The sequence below is a fragment of the Crocodylus siamensis genome, chromosome 9 (assembly GCF_052110815.1).
Source record: "Crocodylus siamensis isolate JL-2025a chromosome 9, ASM5211081v1, whole genome shotgun sequence".
Taxonomy (NCBI): domain Eukaryota; kingdom Metazoa; phylum Chordata; order Crocodylia; family Crocodylidae; genus Crocodylus; species Crocodylus siamensis.
The window spans coordinates 50,824,607-50,850,381 of NC_143403.1; the positions used below are offsets into that span (position 1 = coordinate 50,824,607).

At 44.7% G+C, this 25,775-nt stretch overlaps 1 protein-coding gene across 1 annotated transcript in view; it reads right to left on the minus strand.

Moving 5' to 3' along the window:
• RBM19 (RNA binding motif protein 19) overlaps positions 1-25,775 on the minus strand; it is a 128,241-nt gene that overhangs the window by 28,179 nt on the left and 74,287 nt on the right. Inside the window, exons 22-23 of the mRNA XM_090063204.1 lie at positions 22,318-22,423; positions 9,584-9,704 (exon numbers count right to left, since the gene is read on the minus strand). Coding sequence (XP_089919330.1) covers positions 9,584-9,704; positions 22,318-22,423 — 227 coding nt within the window. The remainder of the gene's footprint in view (positions 1-9,583; positions 9,705-22,317; positions 22,424-25,775) is intronic.

Sequence of the window (25,775 nt, forward strand, 5' to 3'; positions counted from 1 at the left end):
AAGCAGACACCTGGCAGCAGTATGCTCACTGCTTAATGGCCTGCTCTGGGGGACAAAGCATGGTCTTGCAGAGGCAGGGTTTCCTGAAGGGCATGGCCTAACCAGGTTACTCATGCTGAGAGCTCTCATCACACTCCCAGCTCAAGGGAGCATCCTCCTAACCTCCTTTTGCTCATCTCTTAAAGCTCACTACAGCAGGTTTCTTTAACCTTTAATTTAAAAGAAAATAGATATTATTGGGTCAGATGCTCAGCTGATGTAAAGTGCTTTAGCATCACAAGTGCAGACTGTAAAGCATGAACTAGGTTCTCATCTGGTATCAGCCAACCTCAAATGAAGACCCAGTGACTTGCAGCACCCGAGTATTTGACCCATTATTTTCACGTGCCCCACAACCTTCTGCAGAGATAGAGGAACTGGTTATAAAAGGTTTCTGCTTCACTGCCTTGCATTTCCTGCATCTCGTTAGTAGTGAAACATGAGATACATCCCTATCACGTCCCCTCCCAAGCCTGCATTGCTTACCATTTGTATACACCCACCACCCTTAATACACAGGCCGGCCCCCACCAAATAAAAAGTCATCCTTTCTCTTTCCTAAGTCGAGTGCAAAATTCCCCTTCTGTCAGTTTAATTCTTTGATCGATGGGGAAGAGCAGGAAAAACAGCCCCGCGCAGCTGGTTTCCCAAGTTACCCCTGGCAGGAGATCGCTGGCCCCGCTGGTGATGGCTGAGTGAAATGTTTGTGGAGCGCAGAGAACACAAGTCAATAGTAATTTAGCTGGATTGGGAGCAAGTACCTTCCCTGCACGGATTGCATCTCCCAGGAGAGAAGGAGTGTGTGTGTAGGATATTACCGACTCGCTCGGAAATATTTCCCAAAACAACACTTGCCAAAGTGGGGGGTGAAAAGGGAAAGGGGGAGGAAGGCGTTCACGTGACTCTCTGGAATTGCAAGACTTACATGGGGAAGGGGGGCAGGAAGACTGTGTCTATTCACACCCGTGTCTCCCCTCTTTAAGGCAGCGCTCCTTCAACAAGCTGACTGGACTGAGCAAAGTCCAGTTAAAAAAAGCACCTACAATTAATCCACAATTACAATTTTCCAAAAGGTAAACAAAGGGTTGGAGCAATACCCCCTCAGGGTCTGTTGCTTTGTTCTCATCTTAAGTGCACACTAGTTCATACATAAAAGCCCCCCACACATGGAGGGAAGAGGCAGGAAATCCCTCAATGGAAAATTGTATAGGAAAGTCCTCCCCATCACCAAAATCCTCCCTTGCAGGTACACACTAGAGACTCATTTCTGGCAGAGGTCCCAGGGGGCAGGTAAGGCAGCTGGCTCCAGCACAGGGCTTCCCCTGATGCCACGTGAATGTGGGAGCTGCAGGCACACTGTGTGAAGCCTCTGTGGTAGAGGCCAGCTGGGCAGGCTGTGCTCCTTGCTCCCGCACACAGCACTGGCCAGAGCCACAAGCTGCTGGGAACTTATGCCTATGCAGGGCACGAGCACCCCCAACTGCTGTTGCTGACTGCAGTGGGGGCTGCACAACATGTGGGGGAGTGTGTGCGGGGTCCCAACAGTCCCCCACCCTCCCTCACACACCCACACCATGCAGGTCTGGCTGTGCTGTACATGGTATCCACACTGCATGCAGAGCACAGAACCAGTCTGGGCCACGCACGGCTGCTCTGGCATGAGAACTGCATAGAATGCATGCTCCAGACCGGCCCCACGTGCTGGGTGCAGCATATGCCAGACTGTTTCTGTGCATGCCTGGGCCTGCGTGTACTGCATGTGTGAGAGGCTGGTCCAAGACCTACAAGCAGCACTGCGTGCCAGATCACAGGGCTCTGCAGGCCACAACTTTGACACCCCTGCCTTAGTGGAAGAGGCAAGGAACTCTGTACCAGAAAACTACAGAACAGCCTCTTCATCAACAGAAGTTTCTTCTTCACTCCCACTCATCAGTATTTGCCTTAGGCTTTTAAACAGAAGGGTTTCTTTCTCTTACAATTCCTTTCCCCTCATTCCTTTACTCTGGATGTTTTCTTTAACCATAAGAGCATTTAATTCTTTTCTTGGTTTCAATGCTACCTTATAGCTGTGTTCCTCAAATAATGACATGTCAGACAGAAAGAAGTAGTATTCAAAGCTGAATGAACAAAAACATGTTACCTTTTGGATCTCTCTGAGTGCCCCCTTTACTGGTATTAGGAGAAACAGTCCAAAGGAACAAGAACACCGAACTCTAGCATTAGCTATGTACAACGCTATACTGAAAGAGGGTAAATGCTGGCTCAGCCTGGCAGAGCAGGGGAATATAAAACAGCAGTAGGGAGGCAGCACTGCTTTGTAGACCATTTGTGGGACAATATTGTCTAGTGGTGCCCCTCATTTGAGAGACATTTTAAAACTGGAAAGAACCAGAAAAAGCTATACCAATGAACAGGGGTTACAAAAACCAGTTCTGTTTGTTTATTTTAGCTATTTAGCTTACGGAAAGGAAAACTAAGCAGTGATTCAGTTGCAATGACAAATACTGATATGGAGAAGGGACTTTGCATACCAGATATCTCTTTAATCTACCAAAGGCATACTGAGAACCAGTGGCTGGAAGCTGAAGCTAACGCTAAATTAAATGCAGCCTAAGGAGCAAAAATGTTCCTGGGTAATTAACCACTGGGATGCGGTGGTTCTCCATCACTTTAATAAGGACTGGATCTCTTTCTGAAAGATATGTTATAGCTTCAGTAGAAGCTATTGGCCTGATACTAGAATCAGCAGGTCAGGCTCTATGCTCTGGTGTTATAGGAGAGGTTAGTTTAGCAGACATAACAGGACTCTCTCTGGTCTTAAAAATATATGAATCTATTTATTTTGATGCATACAAAAGCTAAATCGGCCATCATCTGTACACAGTAGCAAGACTATCATGAAGGAGGGGGAGTTTATTGTTTGTTTTAGTTAAACTTAGAATGAAAGTGTTGGTAGGATAGTCTCAGAACATGTGCCAATGTGTCATCAAATCAGAACTGGATGGCAACAGACGGACATATTGTTACAAACCCATCTCTCTCCTCATTAACATTGTGAAGCCTGTCCAGCACACACAGGCATGATGTATTAACTTTGGCAACACTTGTATAACCTTGTCATGCTCATAAGAAATGAAAATTAAAAAGGGTCTTAAAAAATACCAGAACTTCTCAAAATACTCTTTACATTTTTTGCCATCAATTAACATGAAGTAGGAACAAAACCAACTACACTAGGAATATATCCTGAAATTCATGTACGGCATGGTATTTCTGTGGCCTTTTTGTCTTGCCCTATGCTAGGCCATGCAAAACTTCCCTGATACATTTGTTGTTTGCTTACATTTCTGGGCAAATCTTATTAATAACCAGGAAAAGAGCCAGATGTAATGTAGTCCAGACATATGCTGCACTGTTTTGCCGGCACAGCACTGCCAATGCAGCTTGATAAAAACATGCAATACCTCATTCGTTACAGGAGCCTCACACGATTGCAGACCACGGACTTATTCAGTAAATGCAAATAGCGTGCATTTTGGGGACATTTTTGGTCTGAAAAGACTTCAAAGCACTTCACAGAAACCTGAGGAATTGTCTTAATTGCCACAAATAGCCAGCTGCCTCTGGTATGGTTATGAAGTGGCTGTTTCACAATGCACATCACCACTGTGCAGGACATTAGGACAGGAAAAGAATGCAATGTCAAACCGAGCTGAAGAACGGGGGAAAAGGACTCTTATGCTGAGGACATCTACTCCCTGTTCTCCTCATGTGTGGACAGCACAGTTGAAGTAGGGACTGGGATGAAAATAGTTCAGCACACCAAAAAAAACAAACAAACAACAAAGAAGCTTTTTGGTGAGAGGGAGCTCTTGGAAAAACTGGTATGAGTTGTGATCTTGTCCTTAACTCTGGGTACTGCCTTTCCCTAGAGGTGCTGGATTCTTCTCTGCACATGATGCCCAGAGCCTTGGTGGTCAGAAATGCTTTCTAATACCTCCATCCCTTAGCTATTTCACACAGGCAGAAGTCTGTGCCCTTTCTCTCAGATGCTGACAGACCATGGGAATACATCCCTTGGTGACATCTGGCATCTATGAATTGCTCCAGCTTTGAAGATGAACTCTAGAAGATACCCAGAGACTTGGAATCATAGAAAAGTATGGTTGGAAGGGACCTTGGGAGGTCCTCTAGTCCAACCTCTTGCTCAAAGCAGGACCAGCCCCAATTATATCATATCAGCCCAGCCAAGACTTTGTCTAGCCAGGTCTTAAAAACCTCCAAGGATGGCAATTTCACAACCTCCATGAGTAACCTGTTCCAGTGTTTTACTATCCTCCTAGTGAGAAAGGTTTTCCTAATACCCAACTCAAAGTTTGAACTTGAAACCGTTGCACCTTGTTTGGTCACCTGCCACCACTGAGAACAGTCTAGCTCCAATCTCTTTGAAACCACCCTTCAGGCAGTTGAAGGCTGCTATGAAATCCCCTCTCCGTCTTCTCTTCTCCAAACTAAATAAGTCCAGTTTCCTCAGCATCTTCTCTCATAGGTCATGTGCCCCAGACCTCTAATTTTTTTTCCTGCCCTCTGCTGGACTCTCTCCAATTTGTCCACCTTCTTTCCATAGTGAGGAAGGCAAAATTGGAAACAGTACTCCAGATGTGGCCTCACTAGTGCTGAATAAAGGGGAATAACTTCAGTCAGTTAAGGACTAAATGAGTCTGTCTTGTAAGTAGTACTCATATTGGACTACTTAATGTTCCAGTTACCTGAAAACAAGACTTGCTGGCAATCAAATTCTGTAGCCATTTCCAGTATACAACCCCCACCCCCACCTTTAAACCCCAAATGGATTAGAGCTGAGATTTTTAAAAGTCTCTTCCTGCCTACATTCCCCCCATGCCTGGGCCATGCATGATGTTACAGCTGAGACCACTCACTTTCAAGTCAGGAGAAGCCTGGAAGCAGAAAATTCTCTGACTGCAGAATTTGCTACCAATGGAAAAGATTCCCTGTTTCATTGCTTTCTAGGTGCTGCGGGCTTCCTTCTATCAGATAAACAAGGAACAAATCACTGCACTCTGTGCACAAGAAAGAAAAATACATGGATCCTTCTTTTCAGTAAGCAGCTCTGCTAATGAGCCCTGTTACTACCGGATGAGGGACATGATAGAATCAGATTACAAAGCCTAGGTATGCTGAGCACAGACACCTGAGGAATGCATAGAACAGGAGTATTATTAGGAAGATGGTAACTATTGCTATTGGAAATTGGGCAGGATAAACACACTGCCATGCCTTTCCTACTTGTGACAAATACCACAGATTCTTCAATGACCAGCAATGGTCACTATGATGCTTGACATTTCACCCGACTATCACAAAAGCATCCCCAGCACCATTATTAGGACCTTTTTCAGTAAGGTATCGACACCAGGCCCTGAAGCAGTTCTGGGAGGGTTCTCCAGCCAAATATGACCTCATTCTGCTTGCAAAGGTCTGGTGAGACATAGTCTAAGGGTGCATGCACTGGGGGAGTGGAACAAGGCTGCAAGCTGCTAGTGATGTCTGAACCCAGTTCTTCAGGCAAGAGATAAACATACTAACCCAACAGCATTGCCCTGCCTGATCATAACCACAGAAAGTGGGAAAGGAGGAGGGGAGTAAAACAAAACTGTGCATGGAGTCAAATGAAAAGCCATTTCCCTCCTGCCTGAGAGAACAGCAAACAAAGATTTCTGCATCACATTCTTTCTGCACCATTATGCCTTCTCTGCTGAAATCACAGGCACCGCGGCCTGCAGCAGGACTGAAAGCTTCTCTCTGTCATGAGCCTGCTGTTTGAAACGCGCTTTGGATGAATGGTGCGCAGCCAGCAGTTTGCTCCTCTCCTCTGCTTGCCTTTCATGCTTGCTCTCTTCCTCTCCCCACATACGTGGCCAGAAGAGCATCCCCTTCTTTTGCTTCCAGTGTGGGTTCACTTTAGAAAAACAATTCAGTTACAGGGAGGAGGGCTGGAGTGAAAAGACAGAAGTGGCTGTAACACCAGCAAGCAAAGCTCTCCCTTCCCTATTGAGGCTTTCTGTTCTCCAGTCACCTCACCTCTCAGGCTACTGATCTTTAGTGGTTTACGCACCTCTTTGAAAGAGCTACTGCATTGCAAGATGCACGTTCTCAGTTTCTCAGGTATGCATGAGAAAGCAAACAAGTCCGTAATCTACATGGCCAAGGGCATGATCTCCCTGGGCAAGAGCACCATATAATCTGCCCTTCAATTCAAGGGAAAACATTTGCACTAGATTGCAAATACAAGCTCCGGGTGGCCAGTGCCTCGTTGCAAGAACTAGGGGTCAAAATAGATGGGAAGGCCACGTGCTTCAATGGAAAACGCTCTCCTAGAAAGAGAGAGACAGAGAGAGAGAGAGAGAGGAGGAAAACAGAGCGTGCTGCCTGCAAAGGAGGCGGCTCAGGTCTCTGCCAGAGCAGAGTGGGTTCAGGTGGTGTTTGCGTGTTCACAGTACGTGTCCACTCAGCAGGAAGGCTCAGGGCTGGCAACAAATGGAAAGCGTTCCACTCTGTGACTTGCTCTGCTAATCTAAAGCTCAGCCATACTTGATGGGTGCTTGTGGTCAGCACAGCAGGAGAGCAGAGTATGGGGGTGGTTACAGCTGTTTATGCCAGCGAAACAACTAGCTGCGCGGGGATAGAAGGGCTAGGGAGAATAGACAGAATGACTGGTAGAAAGGTTTGGTTTTCAGAATTTTGTGCGTGGCTTCATCTAATGATCTGCATGGTCTCAGCTCACTCCCTGCACAAGCTCTTAGCCCCACTGCAACAATCATGCAGAGTACAGCACCAGAAGGCCAATGCTGGATTAGAAGGGGAGCAGAGGAAGGATTTCAGAGCAAGACTGCAGTGCACTGGCACACAAAGTTGCATATAGCACAGCACATGCCCACATCATGTCTGGCTCCACCAATGCAAAATCAGCTTCCCTGCCCCCAACTCAGATGAAGGGCTACAGTAGGAAACACTATGGTGATGGAATACCATGAGCAACTGCTATGCAAGGGAGAGATGTAGCTGTAGTTCACTACTGCTTATTTCTCTTCTTTTCATTTCCCTTATTATTACAGCGGTGGAATAGGGTGCAAGGTAGGATGTTAGAATGGAAAACTGCAGGCCGCTCAGAAGCAAGCAAAGTATCCCAAATATAGTCACAGCACAGGGATCTCAGGCAACAAGTGAAGCCATGGGCCGAAAGCAGTTGGGATCTCAGGCAACATCATCATCATTAAATATTTACAAACCGTACCAAATTGCCAGGAGGCTTGAAACAGGACCAGGGCTGCTGCACTGGGTATTTTATATAAAACCCAGATAGCCCCTTCTGTTAGGGTCTGCACTTAAAGCATGAAAAAGAAACAGCTGTCTCTCTGGAAAGACTGAATCCAGAAACCTTTCTGTAACAATGCACTAGCCTGCAGGGCCCCAGAGACGGTTTTGTTATGAACATTCCTTTTAAGCAGATGCTCTAATAGACTTTGCTTCAAGCCCTGATTCCAATATAGCGGGTCAAGCCTATTACTTCTTCCCCAGAAAACTTTGCCAAGCATGAACTAGCTGAATGCCAGCTAGAAGCAGCAATTAGTCTGGAGCATTTTTTCTGTGGATATATGGGGAGCTACAAGGACAAAATCGCTTGGTCTATTTCTTTCTTTTCTAGCACCTCAACATCAAGAAGGGTTTGAGGCCAGACAAACACCTCCTCTGCTCTTGTTTTCAATCCCTGATGGCTGTAACTTAACCCTCCCATATCCCATAGCTAAGATCCTGAGGATCCAATGCTTACTTGGCTCCCAACCTATATCTTCTGTGGAGTTTATTCTCTGCTACATCAGTTCCCAATGACACACCAAGCAGGACACCTGCTGGGGTCTGGTGGGACCTGCTTGTAGTCCTGCTTGGGGTAGGACAGGGTGGGCAGGGAGGAGGGGGTACCCTGCATTAGATCTGTTGTCACCACTAAAAGTCACAATCAGATTTCCAAATGGCTCCTGGAGGTTTAAGGTTCCCATGGATTGAGAAGACAGGAGGTTGAAAGACCTAAGTAACAAAGGGGACCAATGAGTCGTCTTCCTTGTAGCTCCCTTCTCCAAACCTGGGCCAGGTGTAGGCCACCTTGAAAACCTTCTGCTCCCAAGTCTAAACGTACTCTTCCTCCTAGTGCACTGGCACCCCCTTGTGCTGCAACCTTGTTCACAAGCATGTGCACATGACTCCCTAGAAATACTCACTCTCCCTTTTAGTGACATGCTGATGGCTAAGGTTGTTATTCCCAGAACTTACTAGCTCTTCATCAACATCTGATTGTTACCCTTTTGCATCCTAATCTAACAGTACCCAGCCTCCCGTTTCACTGCAGACCTGATCTTTCTGACATGCAATAAACCAGAGGGTGTGCAAGGTGCTGCTCCAGAGAGAAAGGGACAGACACCTATTAGGGTCAGGAGACTACAAGAAGCAAGGCTTGCCTCTTTTCACCTCTATATATTTTAAAGTGCTGTTCTCCACACTGCACTGGAATTGCTTATCTCAACCCTTTTTCTTGGAAGCAAATGACAGGAGTGCATTGGAAGGAGGTTGTACAGAAAGGCTGAAGGAAGAGCATTGATCTCCACCTTAGTCCTCGAACCCAGGGGATCGCTCCTTACACAAATATTTGCCAACTGATGCATCTGCCCCTGTCAATGGCTGTCAATAGAAGTCTGCAGTGGGCTTATCCATGGAATCACCAGCCTCTGAAACCTGAACCAAAAAGACTGCTCAGCTCTCAACTATTCTCTTTCTTCCATTTTTTACCTTTGAGCCAGGGATGAGTTTCATCCTCCTCCTCCTGGATGCCAGTATTTCTTGCAAATCATCCTTTCTTGGCACTGAAATGTACTACCTTAACACACAGCTGGAGGGAATGTGGCATTTCATTGTGCCAAAGCATGTAGTCTGCTACCTCATTTCTCAAAGAGGTCCAATGGTATAGAAAGAGCCTTCTCATCCTCACCTGCCCCTTGGCACTTTCAGACTGCAGCAAACTAATGTGGCATGTGGAGAGCCATTTCACTGGGTGAATGCCATGTAATGGGATGCACTGAAACTGCTGGCATCTGAAGGGCTAACCCACACAGGGAAGCACAAGCAAAGGAGTGGTCAGGCTGGTTTTCTGCCACTTCACCTTATCTGGAACCTAAAACAGTTCAAACTATCAGTGGCTTTTCTCTGTACTCGGTGCAGACAGCTCTCATAGGAAAGGAGATTCCTTTGGCTGTCACATTTTTGTGGGCTGTGACTGTTGCATTCACTATGCAATACCCCTTGCAGTTATGTTCCCAGGTCCCACCAGCTACTTGCCAACCCACAATAACAGCCAATCCTTCAGAAAAGGGCTGGTGAGAATCAACACTGCATGGCAGATTACCAGTCACATAGGAGGGAACATGCCAGCGTGAGGTACATTTACTGACCGGGCAAGACACTGCTACATTACCGTGAAAATGTTCAGCAGTTTTCCGTCTCAGGGCCTCCACTGTTTCCTCCGTGTCAGCCCATTCCAGGACCAGCCTCCTGCCATACAAGTGGGTGCTGTGGCACAGGGCATTGAAGGCTTTCTGCAGAATTAAAAGGAGAATATAAATTGTGTGTCAAGGGAGGAAGAAAAAAAGACAATTGCATCTATTCAGTTTATTTTATGGTGCCTTATCCCTGCACTGTCCAATCCCCCACAATGGAAAAGGTTCCTAGGGACCCTCTCGAAATACCAAACTGTGAGTTTTATGCACAATGCTGATGCTCCTAAACGCCTTCATTAACGAAGCCTTCCCTCACTCTAGAGGGCAGCTCGAGACAGCTGCTTGCTCTAGAGGACAGCTCTGTCTGTGAGGAAGAACAGCAGTCTTGAATACAGTCCCTTATGAAAGCACCTCCTTGGGCAAGAGATGGTTGAAGGACTCTGCGTACATGGTTAAAACAGGAACACTGGTGGGTGGGAGCAACCCAAGAGAGGGAGTGTATAGCTGAAAATGAAGCTCAGCACACACTGGGCATGCAGCAAGGTGGAATGCTATAGCACTTCCAGAGGTACATGACATAATATTGCAGGTACATAAGCTGGGAGTGCAGCTTTTACAGAGAGTTGGAAGAACTCCGTAGTGCTCTCATGACTGCAAGAAAACACCCCATGCACCATCTCACTTGTCTGGTACACCAAGGTGACAGCATGAAACAGAGTGTTGCCTTGGGATTGACAGCTATTTTAAAGCAAGGTGGCTTAGGCAATACATTTCAACATTTCAAGAACTCCAGCTCTTGGTAAGGAGAAGTCTTCCTCTTCTGCAAGTTCCAATGATGACAAATATCACAGGGACATCATAGAAGCACCAGAATTCAAAGGTGGAATTTTCCCCTACTTCATTGCTGTACGTTTATTTTTTTTTACATGAAAGGCAAAGATGCCTCGCTATTAGTCGATATTGCTTAAGAACATCGGTGTGGCTGTGACCTTACAGTGACATTGAATATACGAGTGTCTGCTGTAACATCAACACAAAAGACTTTCTATATCCTCAGCTGATCAATGGAAATGTTCAGGGAACACTGGCTTGATCCAAGGAGGTGTTTATTTGTCCTCAGTTTCTACTGACTTTGATAGGAGTTGAAGGTGCACAGAACCTTTCAGGATTAGGCTCCATTATGCAAACACACAGACACCTAGAACAAACATTTCTATAGCACAGTTCATCCCAAGGGACAAAAGGCTTTACAACAAACTGACAGGTTGCTATGTACAGATATAAATGGAATCAAAAATGCATTTTTAACTGTGTCGGTTAAAAGTTAAGACAAGGCCTGTTTCTGTGAGTTAACTTCCATGGAACAAGTCCATCATCTTACATCACGGGTGTCAAAGATACAGCACACAGGCTGAATCTGGCTCATGGAGTCCTATGAGCTGGCCCGTGGGTCCTGGATTGACTCCACATGTGGCATGTATTGGCTCCAGCCCTGTGCATTGCATTGCATGTGGCATTCAGAGCTGGTCCTGGTGCTGCGGGTGATGCACAGAGCATAGGGGACTGGTCCAGGGTGTACCTTTCATTCAGTCCCCGTGTCAGACTGGTCCTGTATGCTGACCCCTGATTCAGGGGTCAGTCTGAATCAGGACCAGAGACAGTCCCTATGTGCTGTCTGGAACTGGCCCTTCGTGCAGTGCACAACTCATGCCGGCTGTGCATGAACCTGAGACCAGGGCTTTGCAGCACCGATCCAGGAATTTGGTGCCCATGCCAGACTGGCCCTGTGTGCTGGCTCTGGTGCGTGGGGCTGGTCTGTGGGCCCTATGTGATGCACATATTAGCCTCAAACCCCTCATCTGGCCCATGGGGCCAAATGAGTTTGACAACCCTGCAGAACCACTGCAGATCAGTTTATAAGGTAGTGAAATGCAACCACCTCTAGGATGGAATGTAAGGTCTGTTTAACAGCATCCAATAACACTAAACAAAACTGAAGGTAGGGATTTGAATATTCCATCCAACTAAAGCTTCAGAGGCTTAAATGTGCATTATTTTAAAGCAGTGGTGTATGAATTTTTGTTCAGTGACTGTACCAAAAAACTGCAAAGAGATGGAAGAGGTGGTAGTGATAGAGGAATCATTTTAGGTTGACCAAGTTGTTTTGTTGGACTCAAAAACCAAACAGATCATGTTGGGCTATTTACCTCTCCCACCTTGAGATCCTACACTATTTTAACATTCTTTAAAGCATAGCTCAGTTTTGCAATGAAAATCAAAATGTTTCATTTTGAAAACACCAAAAGAAAATGTGCTTTTCAAAATGTTCTGCCTCCTTTTTAAAGTGGAAACTATTTGCTGACTTTGATCTGAATTTTGGAATAGCTTTGGTTAAATCAAAACTGCATTTTTCAGTGGGTAAATTTACTATTATATGAAAAAAAGTTCTCCCATCTCTAACTACATATAGTCAGTCAGTCTGGCATTTGGCCAGACTACCGCATTAACATTATTCTGAGTTCTGCCTCCAAGACCAACCAGTCCCAGATGCATCAAAGGAAGGTGCAAGAATTCTCATATTAGTGACTCACTGACCAATAAAGGGGAGATGCTTTTTTTCAGCCCACCTCTGTTAATGGTTTATATTACAAAGCAAAAGGCTTTATATGCCTTTATATTAAAAAGCTCTTGCTTCAATGCCATCTTGCAGTAATGAGTCCTGCAGGTTAATTAACCACTTAAAATTTTTTATAACAATATGCACACTTTGCTTTTAAATACTATTTCTAAATATCTTCCCTGTTTTGTTGACCATCCCTTTATTCAAGCATTATGAGGAAGGGTTAAGCAGGCTTGCCTTCTCTATATCATTCACTATTTTCTTGTCACCACTGCTCTTCTCCTATTATTCCTTTCCTCTCTAAACTACATGAACTTGTACTGGGAAAAGGAAGAATGCATAATTTTCAGTTGGGTGTCTTCTCTCCTTTGAAGGCTGTAGCTCCTAGTACTTTTGCAGCTACAGCTGTTTTTATTTGCTGTTGCTCTTGTTTTAAAGGCCTATTTTCACATGGAATGTTATCCAATTAGCAGAGCAATGTGTTGGCTTAAATAAACACTCGGGGGGAGTCGGCAGTAGGGAGTTGTGATGGCTGTTTACATTGGCACAAAGAGCGATTCCAACTCTGGCAAATGACTGCGGCTCTAATCACTGGGTCTCATTTGTTAATTTATACTTTTTAATTTCTCACTTCCCACTGTATGAGGAAGAGAAAAGACTGCACGAAAAGGATCCAGGAATGTGTATGCACTTCGACAGGGCAGCCACCCTGTACTCTGCCACAGGTCCCACTGGTAGCCAGCCAGAAGGCTGGTGGGCCACGCCTAATCTGCAGAAAATGAAGCTGTTTACAGCCACCTGCATTACAAGTGTAGGGTGCTGCCTGGGGAGAACACATGTTCTAGCACGCTGGGACACTCCAGCCAGCCTGCATGGATCCAGATGGAGCACTGCATGCCGGGATCTGTGATCTCCACGGGTCCTGCTTCACAATGACTTCCCAATGATGGTGAGGGGGCAGGGAAGACATGTTCAGGCCTATATTTATTCAGGATGTGTTAAGAATGCCTAAATGGCTGGATTTTTTTTTTTTTAAAAGATTGCTGCCTTCGTCTTGGCTCTTTACATTAAAAATTCAGTTTGTGTCTATGCTGGAGGAATCTGTGAACAAGTAGAGATTTGGTAGGAATCACGAGGCACCAGAGAAACCCTTACACGATTTAAAGGGCAATTGATTTTTTTTCCTTCTTTTTTTATTCTGACTGTTTAAAACTCAATGGCTGAGAAGTGACCCCCCCCCTCCACCACCATTCCCCTCCCAGATCAGCATCTCTGCAATTCCTCTAGAGATGTGGAGGCTTAACATTCTTGATCTCTCTCAGGTAAAAAAAAATATATGCAAGGACAAAAAAATCCCTATTCTTTACACACCATAAATAAGAAAGGAAATGAGCATAATTCTACATGTTTTCACCCTTTTCAGGACCTCTTTCAGAAGGAAGCTGGCTGAACTTCCAGGGTCACACTTTCGCCACATCTAAGCTACTTGCTGATAATCGTAGCTACGGCTGGCTATTCATCCAAGATTCAAACTCATTGGAGCAGACCTCTAACCCCCCACGTCGTATTAGTACTTACACTGTTACATCTGTGAAAAGGGCACCCACCCTAAGCCTCCAAGTACCCTTGGTAACTGAGAAATACTTATTAAAAAAAAAAACTTCTTCACAACTGAGCAGCGGCTATATCTGCTAATACAGAGCAAGCCAGTTGCATGAAAATCAAAGGGCTCTCCCCTCCTTAGTACTCCATCTACCCTCCCAAATCTCTCTTGATTTCAAAATGCTTTAGGGTTTGCAAGAAAACCACAGGCCTAATGTCTCTGGAAAAATAGGACATGATCATGTTTTAAATCTTGCTTCTGAACCCTTGTGAGTTTGATTTTTGCTCTATTTGCTTTAGCTTAATGTAATAGCTTGGTATGGCAGGAACTCTTTGCTAGTAAAATGCTACTTACAGTCCTAAAATTACAATATGGCTTTGGGAGAATCAGCCAGCTGAGTTAGAGATGGCTGCTCTGTGTGCAGTGAATAGACTAGACCAGCTTAATGCAGCTTTCAGTAGCGGAGTGCCTTATGCACCCCAAAATACTTTGCCAAGTTCAATAATAAATTACACTTTGCTGATTTGTAATCTGCTGACAGGGTACTTGTTAGAAGGCACTAGAAAACACACAGGAGTGAAAAAACACTGCAGAAAACATTGGAAAACAGAAAAAAAAAATCAGCCAGTTTACTCACACACCTGCCTCCAAAGAAAAAAAAAAGCAAAAAAAAGCTCAAAGTGTGCTTTCTGATAGTGAGCAAACCTTGATATGGGAAGCAGTTCTACCAAAATACTTGTACCTTGGGAAGGGCTGGAGGGGTGGTAGGGGAGCAGACGAGAGCGAGTAAAGAAAGCAGTATAAATTGCTAGAAGAAGGTAGAAGGAGAAAAAGGTGGCCAAAGAGATGGACTGGGGTACGTCTATGGAAGGTGACTTCTTGTTTGTTTGTTTTTTTATTCAGAAGGGTAATTTTGAGCTAGATTCCAAAATAAAGGACCAGTGAGTGTAGCTGTGTAAGGATGGGGCTGTACAGCGGGGAAGGTAGAAAGAAATATTCTGCTTGTAATGGAGTCTGCAGGGCTGGGGCTTTGAAAAGTCATAGATCAAGAGACTGGACCACTGAGTTCAGCTCCCTAGGGTGCTGTGGCTCACCATCCCTAAATGCTGTTTTAATTTTGGGGACATGGCTGCTCTGCCTCTCTATTCCCTATTGCTCTATTAAATACTCAAGCATAAAAGCCTTAGGGCCCAAGTCATTAGAGGGACAAAGGGTCAACAACATTAGGTTGTTGATAAATTTCCCTTCCTTCCTAAAAAAATATAGTCCCAGTTGAGGACATTCCCTGCTATGCCAGCTGAGCTCCAGGTTTTTTTTGTTTTTTGTTAAGGGTTGAGCATCTTTCCCGAATGGGCAATTTCTATTTGGAGACCAGATGTAATTTTATATCAGCAGGGGGAAAAGTGTGTGGAAACTCTCTTGGCAGTAATAGTTGGGGGTGGAGGGTGGAGGAAAAAAATCACAAGTCTTGGCACTGGGTTCTCCAGGAAACATATGAATACGTTAGACCTATTTTAGCTAGCGTCAACCTGTCATTAGCAACAATGATCTGTGCAAAGCAAATTCCTCCACGCAGCCACAAAATTAAATGCATTTAACTTAACGCTCGTCTTTCAGATGAGACATAAAACTGAGGACTTGGCTTGTGGTTATTAAAAATCCTACGGTGCTTTTTACAACAGTCAGGGTGTTAAAAAGTTCTATTCTGGCTAAATTCCAATGTGAGCATATCATCTTTCTCACTTCCAGTTAGATGCGAGATTCTGCGTTTCCTATCCTAACACGTTTACAGTTGCTGTGCTCTGCTAAAGCACAGTTATGTCATGCACCAGAAGCAGTTGCATTCCACTGGTGCATCCACATTTGTATTATTTTAGCAACTTGAGGTGATCACGGTACAGATCATTCTAGGAGCTGTACTGATGGCAAGAGACAGTCCCCATGTTGAACGCCTTTAAAATGTAAAGTCAAATGTGATATTCTGATTCAGATATACTTTCATGGAATAGCAGGTTCCAGAGACCTACTTGAAGCCTAATGTGCTACTCCAGTGGGGGTAAACTTTTTCAGCAGGTCCCATACCCTCCCTGAATGCCCCTCACATCTTGATTAGCTGTTCTGTTTCCTGCTTCTTGTCCTGTGCCCATGCCCAATCTGCTGCTCTGCTTTCTGCTTCCTGCCTTGTGATCCCTGCCCAATATGCTGCTTTGCTTTCTGCTCCCTGCCCTGTCTGCTGTTATGTTGCCTGTCCCAGCCCAAATCTGTGGCACGTTGTACACACAGACTGCCTTTGGCACTTGTGAAACACACGCTGCAGGCTGGCCACCCCTGTTAACAGCAGACTTTACTTCTGAGACAGATTTTAAACACAATGCCTGGGAATCCAAAAAGAAGTCCCAAATGTCTTAGGCCACTTTGAAAATCCCAGCCTACACTTATGGAAAGCCACTACAACTGCCCCGGGGAAAAAGTTGAACAAGGCAGTTTATGGGCTTTAAAAGCCCAACAAAACCATCCTAATGCTTCTATTGCAAAACCAACATGTTTTATACAAGTTTATATGCCATTTCCAAGTTATCCCTCTTATAAGAGAGGCACCTCATTCAAACTACGACTATTCAGCTTGGAGGGTCTCGGCCTACCTTTCCCTCATTTCCCACTTTGCAGCAAATTCAGAGCCAATTACATATGTGTTTACAATATTCAGAATGCTATTCGTCACTACGTGGCTCATCCTTTGCAAGGCAGCCAGTGGAGTATACTTGATGTGCCACTTGTGAGACAATTAAATCCCTCAAAGAGATAGGGGAGAAAAAAATAAAATAAAGACACTTTGCCTGAAGGAAGAAAAGCGCAAAGCAATCTTTTGATGGGTGGCATGCTTACTGTGCTCCAGGATTCAGTGCAAGGTGAGCTCCTGAACACTGGCAGGGACAAAGGGGCAGTGACCAAACATAACAGGCACTATACACAGCCTTAGAAGTTATGGCCAAGTCAACATCTAGGGCCAACTGATGTCACAAGCGAGATCAAAGATTGGAGGGGATGTTATGAGGTTTTCTAGCCATCAGAGGAGAGAGGCTGAGGAACACCATTCCTGCAGGAATAATGGAAACCCAAAAAAAAAAAAAAAAGGTAGTTTTAAGAGAGAACTTGCCAAAATGCCTCCAAGAGCAGAGGACTAGCCTGATGAGCCAGGAGGTCCCTCACAGTTGCACAGTGTATAAGGAAGCCTGTAACGAGGTAGTCTGCTCTCTGAAAGGCCAGGGGGTCCAGCCAGCCCAGTTCCATGGCAAAACCTCAACAGCAAGAAATATTTGAGCATGGGAGAAGGGATTGTCAAAGCAATTATCAGAACTAGCTTGGAAAGTGTCAGTGGAATTCTTGATGAGCACCTGATTCCTCTGAAGACTGAAAGAGCGCAGTGTGAGAAGGCAGGAAGGTTAGCTACAGAAGGACTAAAAAACAGCTACCAGGATCAGAGAACTGTTTTATTCTGGAGTTTGCTTAAGATGATCTATGTCATCTTAGGGAACGGGCCCAAAACACTCTGGACTTGGTATTTAATCCTTGTGAGGCTAGTTGCCTCCATAAAGTGGCCGCTTCTTTGGGGGATATAGGTGATGAGAAGACAGCTGATGGCCTCATGTTTTAGGCTTGTGGCTTTTCCCTGACAAGCATCATCCCTGTGCTGTAGGGAGCAGAAAAAGAACAATTTTGATGGGGAGATGAGTTTTGACACATTAGCACTTTTATCTCCAGCTCCAATCATGTCCCCATTGCTTGGAAGCCAGGCTTGCATCTGCTGTACATCTGACACTTGTTTCAGACATAGTCAGAGAAATGCTAGCTTCCAGGTTACTTGTGTAAGAACAATACCTCTGGAGGTTTAGGCTAATTTGTGCTACATAGTGTACAAAGGCATAGTGTGAAAGAATCTCAGCCCTGAAGAGCTTATACATGTGTCTGACCAGAAAAATGGTGAGGGCAGGGAAATATGGTTTATCCCCATTTTACAGATGGAGGAAGTGGGCATAGACAAGACACGTGGCTTGTGGAAAGTCATATCCACAGGCAGCGACTAAATCGGCGCCAGCCCTAGAGATCTTCCTGATACACACATGTGTATGTTTCCTATAATACTGTCTAAAACTTAACTAACAGCAAGCCTCACAATGCAATTTGCTAGGATTTCATACATTACCAGCACTGCAGACCTGTCCCAAAACCTCACTAGAGCAGTCAGAGCATCTACAGAGCTACCCTCTATTGTGATTTAAGAAGAGAAAAATCACATGCTATTTTCACTCATGAAACAAAGTATTGACTTATGGAATTTTATATGGCTGCAACAGAAGGTAAAATAAGCTATATCTTGCTAGTCCCTTATGAACCTTTCTGTTGAATATTTACAAGTTATCTTTAAGGGGAGTGTGAGGAAGGAGGATTCTTTCACAAAGATATTATTCCCATCCTTTTTGTTTAAGGCCACACCGATCTTAAACTGAGTAGCCTCCCTAGAGGTACAGAAAATCTGATTGGAGACAAAGCTCTTAGTGATGGGCTACACAAAAATACAAAAAAGAGTGATGAACCAGACTTCACAGAAAAGCCACACAACAATACACTGCTGAAGAAGCCAACATTTGAAGTACACAGAGGAATGCCAAGCTGATGGTAGTTTGAATAAAGATCAATACAGGCCTAACAGAGAAATTCTATGTCCTGTGTGACACAGGAGGTCAGACTATATGATCTAATGGTCCCTTCTGACCTTAAAAGTCAATTAACCCTGTCTAAAATGATAACATCGTCTGCTCTTACCTCCAAATCTGTCTTGAAATTTGGAAAGACTACCCACCTTTGCAGACTGAGCAAGCCACTGCTGGAGCTTGGGTTACAACCTGGAAGGACCCATTTGCTGTAATCAGCCTCCTGGTCCACTGAGCCTGGGACTTAGCTTCCACTCCCATGAAAAGTCAGGGATGGCCAGCTTATGAGCACACGTGCCACAGGCAACCTCTGTGTGTGACATGCAACAACACAGTAGCAGACAGGGCAGGAAGCAGAGCAGCAAATCGAGCAGGAGAAGGGGATTGGAGTGGCACTTGGGGCTAGTATAAGGCCAGTTTGTGGCTTGCCTGTGAAAAAGGTTGGACTCCACTGGTCCAAGTGATTCCCCCTTTTCCTTTTGGGAAGATTTCTAGAAGAGGCATGCTCAGAATTTCCTTGTGATATTCTATGACATCTAAATATTAAACTCCTCACCTCCAGACCAAGTTACCCCACAGCAATTGACATTAAATCAGTTTGAATCAAGATGGTCAGACTTAGGCAGACACCTAGCAGTCCACCAGGCAGAACAGGTCTACTCCATGTGCATTTCCACTGAAGTTTCCATGGACCACATGGCATTCACAGAACTCACAGTTCCATCACCCTGAAGATGATTATAGCAAAGGGTACCAACAGATTGGTCACAATTGTGGTTTCTCTGTTTTTAGTCCAGAAAATTGGATTTAAACATGATGGGAAAAAATGGAACACTTTGAAATATCATTTTAAATACTTATTAAAATCTTGCTACACATTTCAAATAATACATAAAATATGTACAGAATTACAAGAATACAGTGATTACAATTATCAGTGTGTAATACACCCACACACATATTAGTTAATATTAAATATTAGTTAATTAAAGTTGTAACCTCCATGCTATAGGGAATAAATTTGCTCCCAACTATTGGGTTATCCCCTAACTGCCTACTGAAAGGTTTCTTGGACCTTCCTCTCAAACACTGGGTACTGGGTCACTCTCAGTCAAGGGGCTATTGATCCAATCTAGCCTAGATTTTATCATACAACTGTTTGATCCCTCAATATTTTGCCATGCATATGCACACACAAATCGTGAATTACAAGCTTATGATTCCATTGCAGAGTTCTGGGACAGCACCATAAACCGCAGGAGTGATGCTCTAATGCTTTGTGTACTCACTACTTGATCAGCATGCAAAGAGCCACATAATTCTTATTTTATATGGTATGCAGTTACATTTTTAAAAATGTTATGGAATGCCATAAAAATCCACAGTACTCCAACCAAACCAAATCAGACAGTCCCCATCCCCATGGACTGAATCTTAACTATTTCCATTCTATTATCCTTCATAGCACAGCTTAAAGAAGGTAGAGCTCTTCATCCAAGGACCTCAATCAAGAGAAAGGCAAGCACTGACAAATGCTTGGTATACAGATAAGGAACCTGAGGCTTAGGCAGGCTACATGCCTTGCCCCAGGTCACATACACTGTCAGTGGCAAAGATGGAAATAAAGCTTATGTCTCTCAACTGTGGGGGTATATGCTTTTTCCATCGGGCTGTGGCTGCTTTTATTGTACTTACCGCATATCTTCCTGAAAGTTCAAAGAGAAGCCTTCTAAACGTAGTCTAACTACAGCCTAACTAGAAATGAGTTGCTGATCCATCAAAGTTCTTGAACACATTCGTAAGTGTTTTGCAGGACTGGAGCCAGATTGGACCCAACAGGCACAGGCCCTTAGTAAACTAAACGCCACCAGCAGTAGACTCAGAAGTGCCAGTGTGAAAAAAACGGCCCAGTTTAATGCTAAGGGGAGCGAAAGGAGGTGAATCCAGGAAACAGTGCCTCAAGGAAGCAAAGGGCAAACATCAGAGCTGCAGAGTCAAGTTTTCCTAAGAACTCTGGTCAACTGTATCCCACAGCTTTTCCTAGTTTGAGTTCAACTCTTGGTCCCAGGGAAGTGAACAAGTTCCTGGTAGGTCCCTACCATTTCCAAACACCAGACATTCCCCAAGGCACTGCCCTCTTAACTGCTATAAAAGCATTACACACCCTGCAGCAACAACCCTGCACTGAGCCCAGAGGAGTGGGGAAGCTGTGAGCTAACAGGTGATTTGCAACTGATTTCTCCAATTCCAGTGGAGAAGCCAGTCCTCACTGATGAGTGGCAGAAAGAGGGGGGGATGCCGGGGAAGCAGATGTATAGATGCGATGGCTCAAGATCATTCCAATGTAAGCCTATTAAACACAAAGTCCGAGACACAGCAAATCACACATGTACACTGAGAAGTTAGAGTCAGAAGAATTCCAAGCACTGACTGATTGTGTGCCAACAGGTTGCACAGCTGTTTCCCCAACCAAAGAGGCTGGGGCTCTGCTTAGAAGAGCCTGATGGTCTTATACAGGCTCTTCAGTATCTACTACAGCTAATAATTAGCTTGCCAAGACAGAGGCCCAGCACATTATCTCCTAATACACATGCTATCTTGGGGGAATAATGAGCATCTCAGCACACTCTGACCACAGGAAATGCACTTGATTACTGGCTATGAACCAAATTAACCATTTCAGTAGATACAACCCAGCTGACATAGATGCATTTAGCCCTATGGTTAGGGTGCTCTCAAACAAACATCTTCCTGTTACATTATGCTGCCTTCTAAATTACACAATTTTTCTACAGTCATTTTGGCCAACTTGGATGGCTTCCCCCCTACTCTAAACTGTTTCTGGTCTCTATAGCCTCTTGCTCTGTTTGATCCATTTCAACACCCACTTTCTTCTTTTTTTTTTTGCTGCTACTGTTTTAGCTATTACCCTGTTCCATGGAACATATTCTAGATGAGGAGGCGGCAACATTTTTGGGCAGAGTGCCAAAAATACCTGCAACCTTGACTTGCAAGATGTTGGCATGCCAGGGGTGGACAGCGAGGGAGCCACAAGATGCCCAATCTTTGTTGTGGCAGTGCTGTCCCAGCCCCTTTTCCACCAACTGTCCTGAGGAATGAGTGCAAAGCAAAATGCCTTCGTGTGCCACACTCTGGCACCTGTACCAGAGTTGCCTACCCGTTTTAGACTCATGTAAAATCCACTAAGAATAAATCCTCCTTTAAAACCATGTCAACGATGAGCTGTTTTTAATCTGCCATGTAATCACATCCTATCTGTATGGTAAGCAACATTGCTTGGATCCTACAGAGGTTTACCCGCCAAGTGTTCAAGAAAGCATTTTTAAAAGGAGTCATACTGCATTATTCTCACCTTTTCTTTATGTGAGCTCTTGCTGATTCATTCAGCACCATGTTAACTTGATGCCAACAGATGGAGTGAAGAGCTTTTAGTGCTTGGGCAATGATACTCTGGTATTATCCTGAGCCATCTGGCCAAATTGTACAACAAGGAATCCTATAGTATCGCCACAGTTCAGCCTCATCTGCATTGGGAACTGGCTAAGATTCCAACTAGGTAACTGAAAATCCCAAGGGTGGACACAGAAGTCACAACAACACTGTAACTGGATGTCAGAAATGCACTGGTGGCTGGCTACTGATTGCTAATATTTGGGCTAATCCCCATCATAGGCAAGGCCTTTCCCTCAAACTACTGCAGTCTGAGGGGTGAAAACAGACAAGAGGATGGTGAGAGGACCACAGCTCGAGCCTCACCTTGGCATCCTGTTTGGTGAGGAAATCTACAAATCCAAACCCACGGTGTGATCCTGTTCCAGCCATTTTCTTTGGCAGTCGGACAGTCTTCAGCTCCCCAAAGGTGCTGCAAACAGAAGACAGATGAGTCAAACTCCGATAAAGGGAAACGCCACCTTGCTTATCACTGCCATTACAGACATATCTCCCAATATATCTGCCTGTCTGATAGAAACTATAGTTACAGAACTATCAGCACCAGCAAATACTGCTCTGTAAGCAAACCCAGCCCTCTTCTGGTCGCATTTAAAAAAAAAAAATCATTCAATTGAGAGAGAAAATGAGAACTCATCTTGGATTCTAAGCATCTCCCTTTCCAGTTACTCACGAACACACAAGCAGCTCTCCTGCCAGAACCCGGCATAATTTTTTCCCCCCTCTCCTTTGGAATCTGCAGTGACTAAGGATCTGCACCGCAGCACTGTCCTCCGAGGTGGGCATACAAGGAACATTATCTACATGTAATGATTTAACAGTAGGCAGTGGCACTCCTAGCTGCAATTTACAGGGATCTGCCCGTGTGTTTTGGCTGGGATTGAATATCAGCTGCAATACACAAGTCACTAACATGACCCAGTGATGGACATGAACCCGAGGAGTCTGAACATGATGCTGTGAAACATGAACACTGAAAGCAGGTTGTCTTTTTTCTAGGAATATCCTTTGCTCAGCCTCAAGGCAGAGTTGTTGGGTTTCCCCAAATCTTCTCTGAAGGGGTACTCTCTTAAATGGGAGGACGAGGTAGAAGGGGAAAGCTGTGCTTGTGAAGGGACCAAGGCTGTTTTTAAAGTTTACCAACCCCCACCTCTTTCCCTTAAAGATGCACTTTCTCTCCTCTTAGAAATTCCAGGACAAAGACTGCCTTTCTTTGCAGCTAAGCTCTAAGCTGTCTTTTCCTTTTTTGGTGCCCATTTATCAAACACATATGCACAAACTGCAGGCAATAAATATTTAATGTGGACTGGGTCTGAATAGATGTGTTATTTTATTTGAAAATCTACACACACACAAACACACACACATACACAAAGGGGCTGGAGATGCGGCAGTGCCAAAGAGCGACTGGAAATAAACACAGTAAAGGCCGTAAATGCTCTCGTGAAATGATATAAGCTAAATCCAGGGAGTTAACCCAGTGCACTGGCAGCATGACCAGGCATTCATCTACCCAATTTCCTCAGGCAGTGCGGTGTGTAAATGTAGCGTTATGAATCCTCGAAATGAATCTGCACGTCTCCTCCTTGTAGCTTTCCCCACTCCTCCTTCCTCCCCCTCCACCCCCTTTGAGATGGCTCTAAAGGAAACAAACAAACAAAATCAAAATAAGAGGAAAGAGAAAACAGCCTTGACGAGCAGGAGTGCTCTAGTCTATGAGCAGCAAGAAGGTTGCTTTGTTTTCTGCAGTGGAATAGTTACCATACAAGGGGAATACAGGCATGGAAACTGATGCTACTCCATGTTCTTTATTCCTGGCATAGGAGGGTTGACAGGCCACAAGATCAAGGCCCCATTGTGTTGGAAGTACACAGCGAGAGACAGCCCCTGCTCCAAGGGAAGTAAAGTATCTAAATGCACAAGACTGACTGAAGGGTAGGAGTGGACCTGACAGCATGGATGGGGGAAGTATCTTATTCAAGGTTACCTTACAGGTCAGAGGGCAAGAGCAAGCAGCACCTTCACCATGCCATGCCATGTTGCTAGGCTGGGAACAGTGGCTCCTTTGTGGTATGGCCCAGCAGGGAGCGAAGGAAGAAGATCCCTTGGTGGGCAACATGCAGAATGATAAAATGCCTTGCATTCATAAAACTGCCATAGTAGATCTCACAGGCTTCATGGGCAAGTGACAACAATCACCCCTATTTTACAGAAGGGGAAACGTGGGCACCAAAAGCATAAATTACTTGGCCATGGGGTCATGTAAGTCTATGATGGAAATGGGAAAGGGATCCTATGTTCCCCCCTTCAAGTCCTGTGACTTCCTTGCTGGCTAAGGGTAGTGCAAACAAGTGGATGGTGATGAAAATGTACCTAAAGGCGCTAGCACTAAAAGAATGGCTGCTCTTATGGGATATCACTACCTCTAGCACTCTTGTAATTATAATTAACAAATAAGCACATTAAAATCATCATTGCTATGAACTCCCAGTGGGTTTTTACTTTTTGTTTAGTGAGGTTTCATGTGAAAAAAAATACCCAAAATGCATGAAAAATACTTAAACACAGAGGAAGCAGGCATCAGCATGACCTGGGCAAAGTATGGACATCAACATAACCAGAGGCTCCGCCATCTCATTTTTAAAAGTGTTGTTTCCAAAGCCAAATCAATTCCAAATTAAGTTTCAAATTTCAACTGAGCAGAGCTCAATTGTTCAAGTCTGTGTGGTGCTACCACTGGCAAGTATCCTACCTCCCAGACTCTTTAGTCTGGGGCTTCAAATACTGTACTCCCAAATCCATGGGAGGCATCCTACATGCAAGTCCTAAAAGCTTGGAAGCCTTAGAGTTCAGATGGCCCCCCAGTGTGAGAACAACACCCATCACATAGAGCCCTTAGATTCTGGGTCTCCTGAGCTTCCTTTTATCTACAGACAGAGCGAGTGGGAGGGGAAAAAGGCCAAATGCACCACTCTTCACCTACACAATCGAGATATCTACTGAGCAGTCAATAAGAGTGGTATGGACAGGCTTGGAAGGAAATTCCACACAGGCTTATGGGGAGGCTGGGGGGGGATACAAAAGACTCCTGTTGGGGCACAGATGACCCTTTCAGAGATGGGGAGAAAAAACACCCCCGCTGTGTTGATAATTAGAAACCATAACATAGCAATTACCATACAAGAAACTGTGAATGAAGTGGAGAGACAGGGTCTTTAATGTTCTCCCTGCCACCATTAAGGAGAAACTCACACCTCTCTTTTCCAATTATTTCCTTAATTTGGAGGGTGAGAGTGGGGAGGAGAACAGCACTCTGTTACTCTTTCCAGAGTGGGATCTCCCTTATTTGAGGAAGGCAGTTTATGCTTTGAACAGAAGGGGTTCTCACATTTTGAGAGATGTACTGTGTACATGGATATAGAGGGGAAAGGAAGGTGAATGGTTGTTCTGATCTGTTCTAGTCAACCCCCTACCCCTTCCCTCTGTGGCAACTCTGATGTATGCAAATCAACTTGCAGGCAGACATAACTGTGAAAATACAGTGTCTGCCCCACAAGCAGGGGTTTCCTCTTGGATACTGTTGTCTCTCTGTGGCAAATTGGAGTTGTATCAGAAAGAGCTGGCAAGGAATCTAGCTGTCTGACCTACTAACGCAAAGCAATGCATCATGACACACACACTCCTCCTCCCTCCCCGTGTACGAAAGAAAAGCCATTCAGAAGCAGCATGAGAAAGTAAATCAAAATTTGGCAATTGACCTTTTC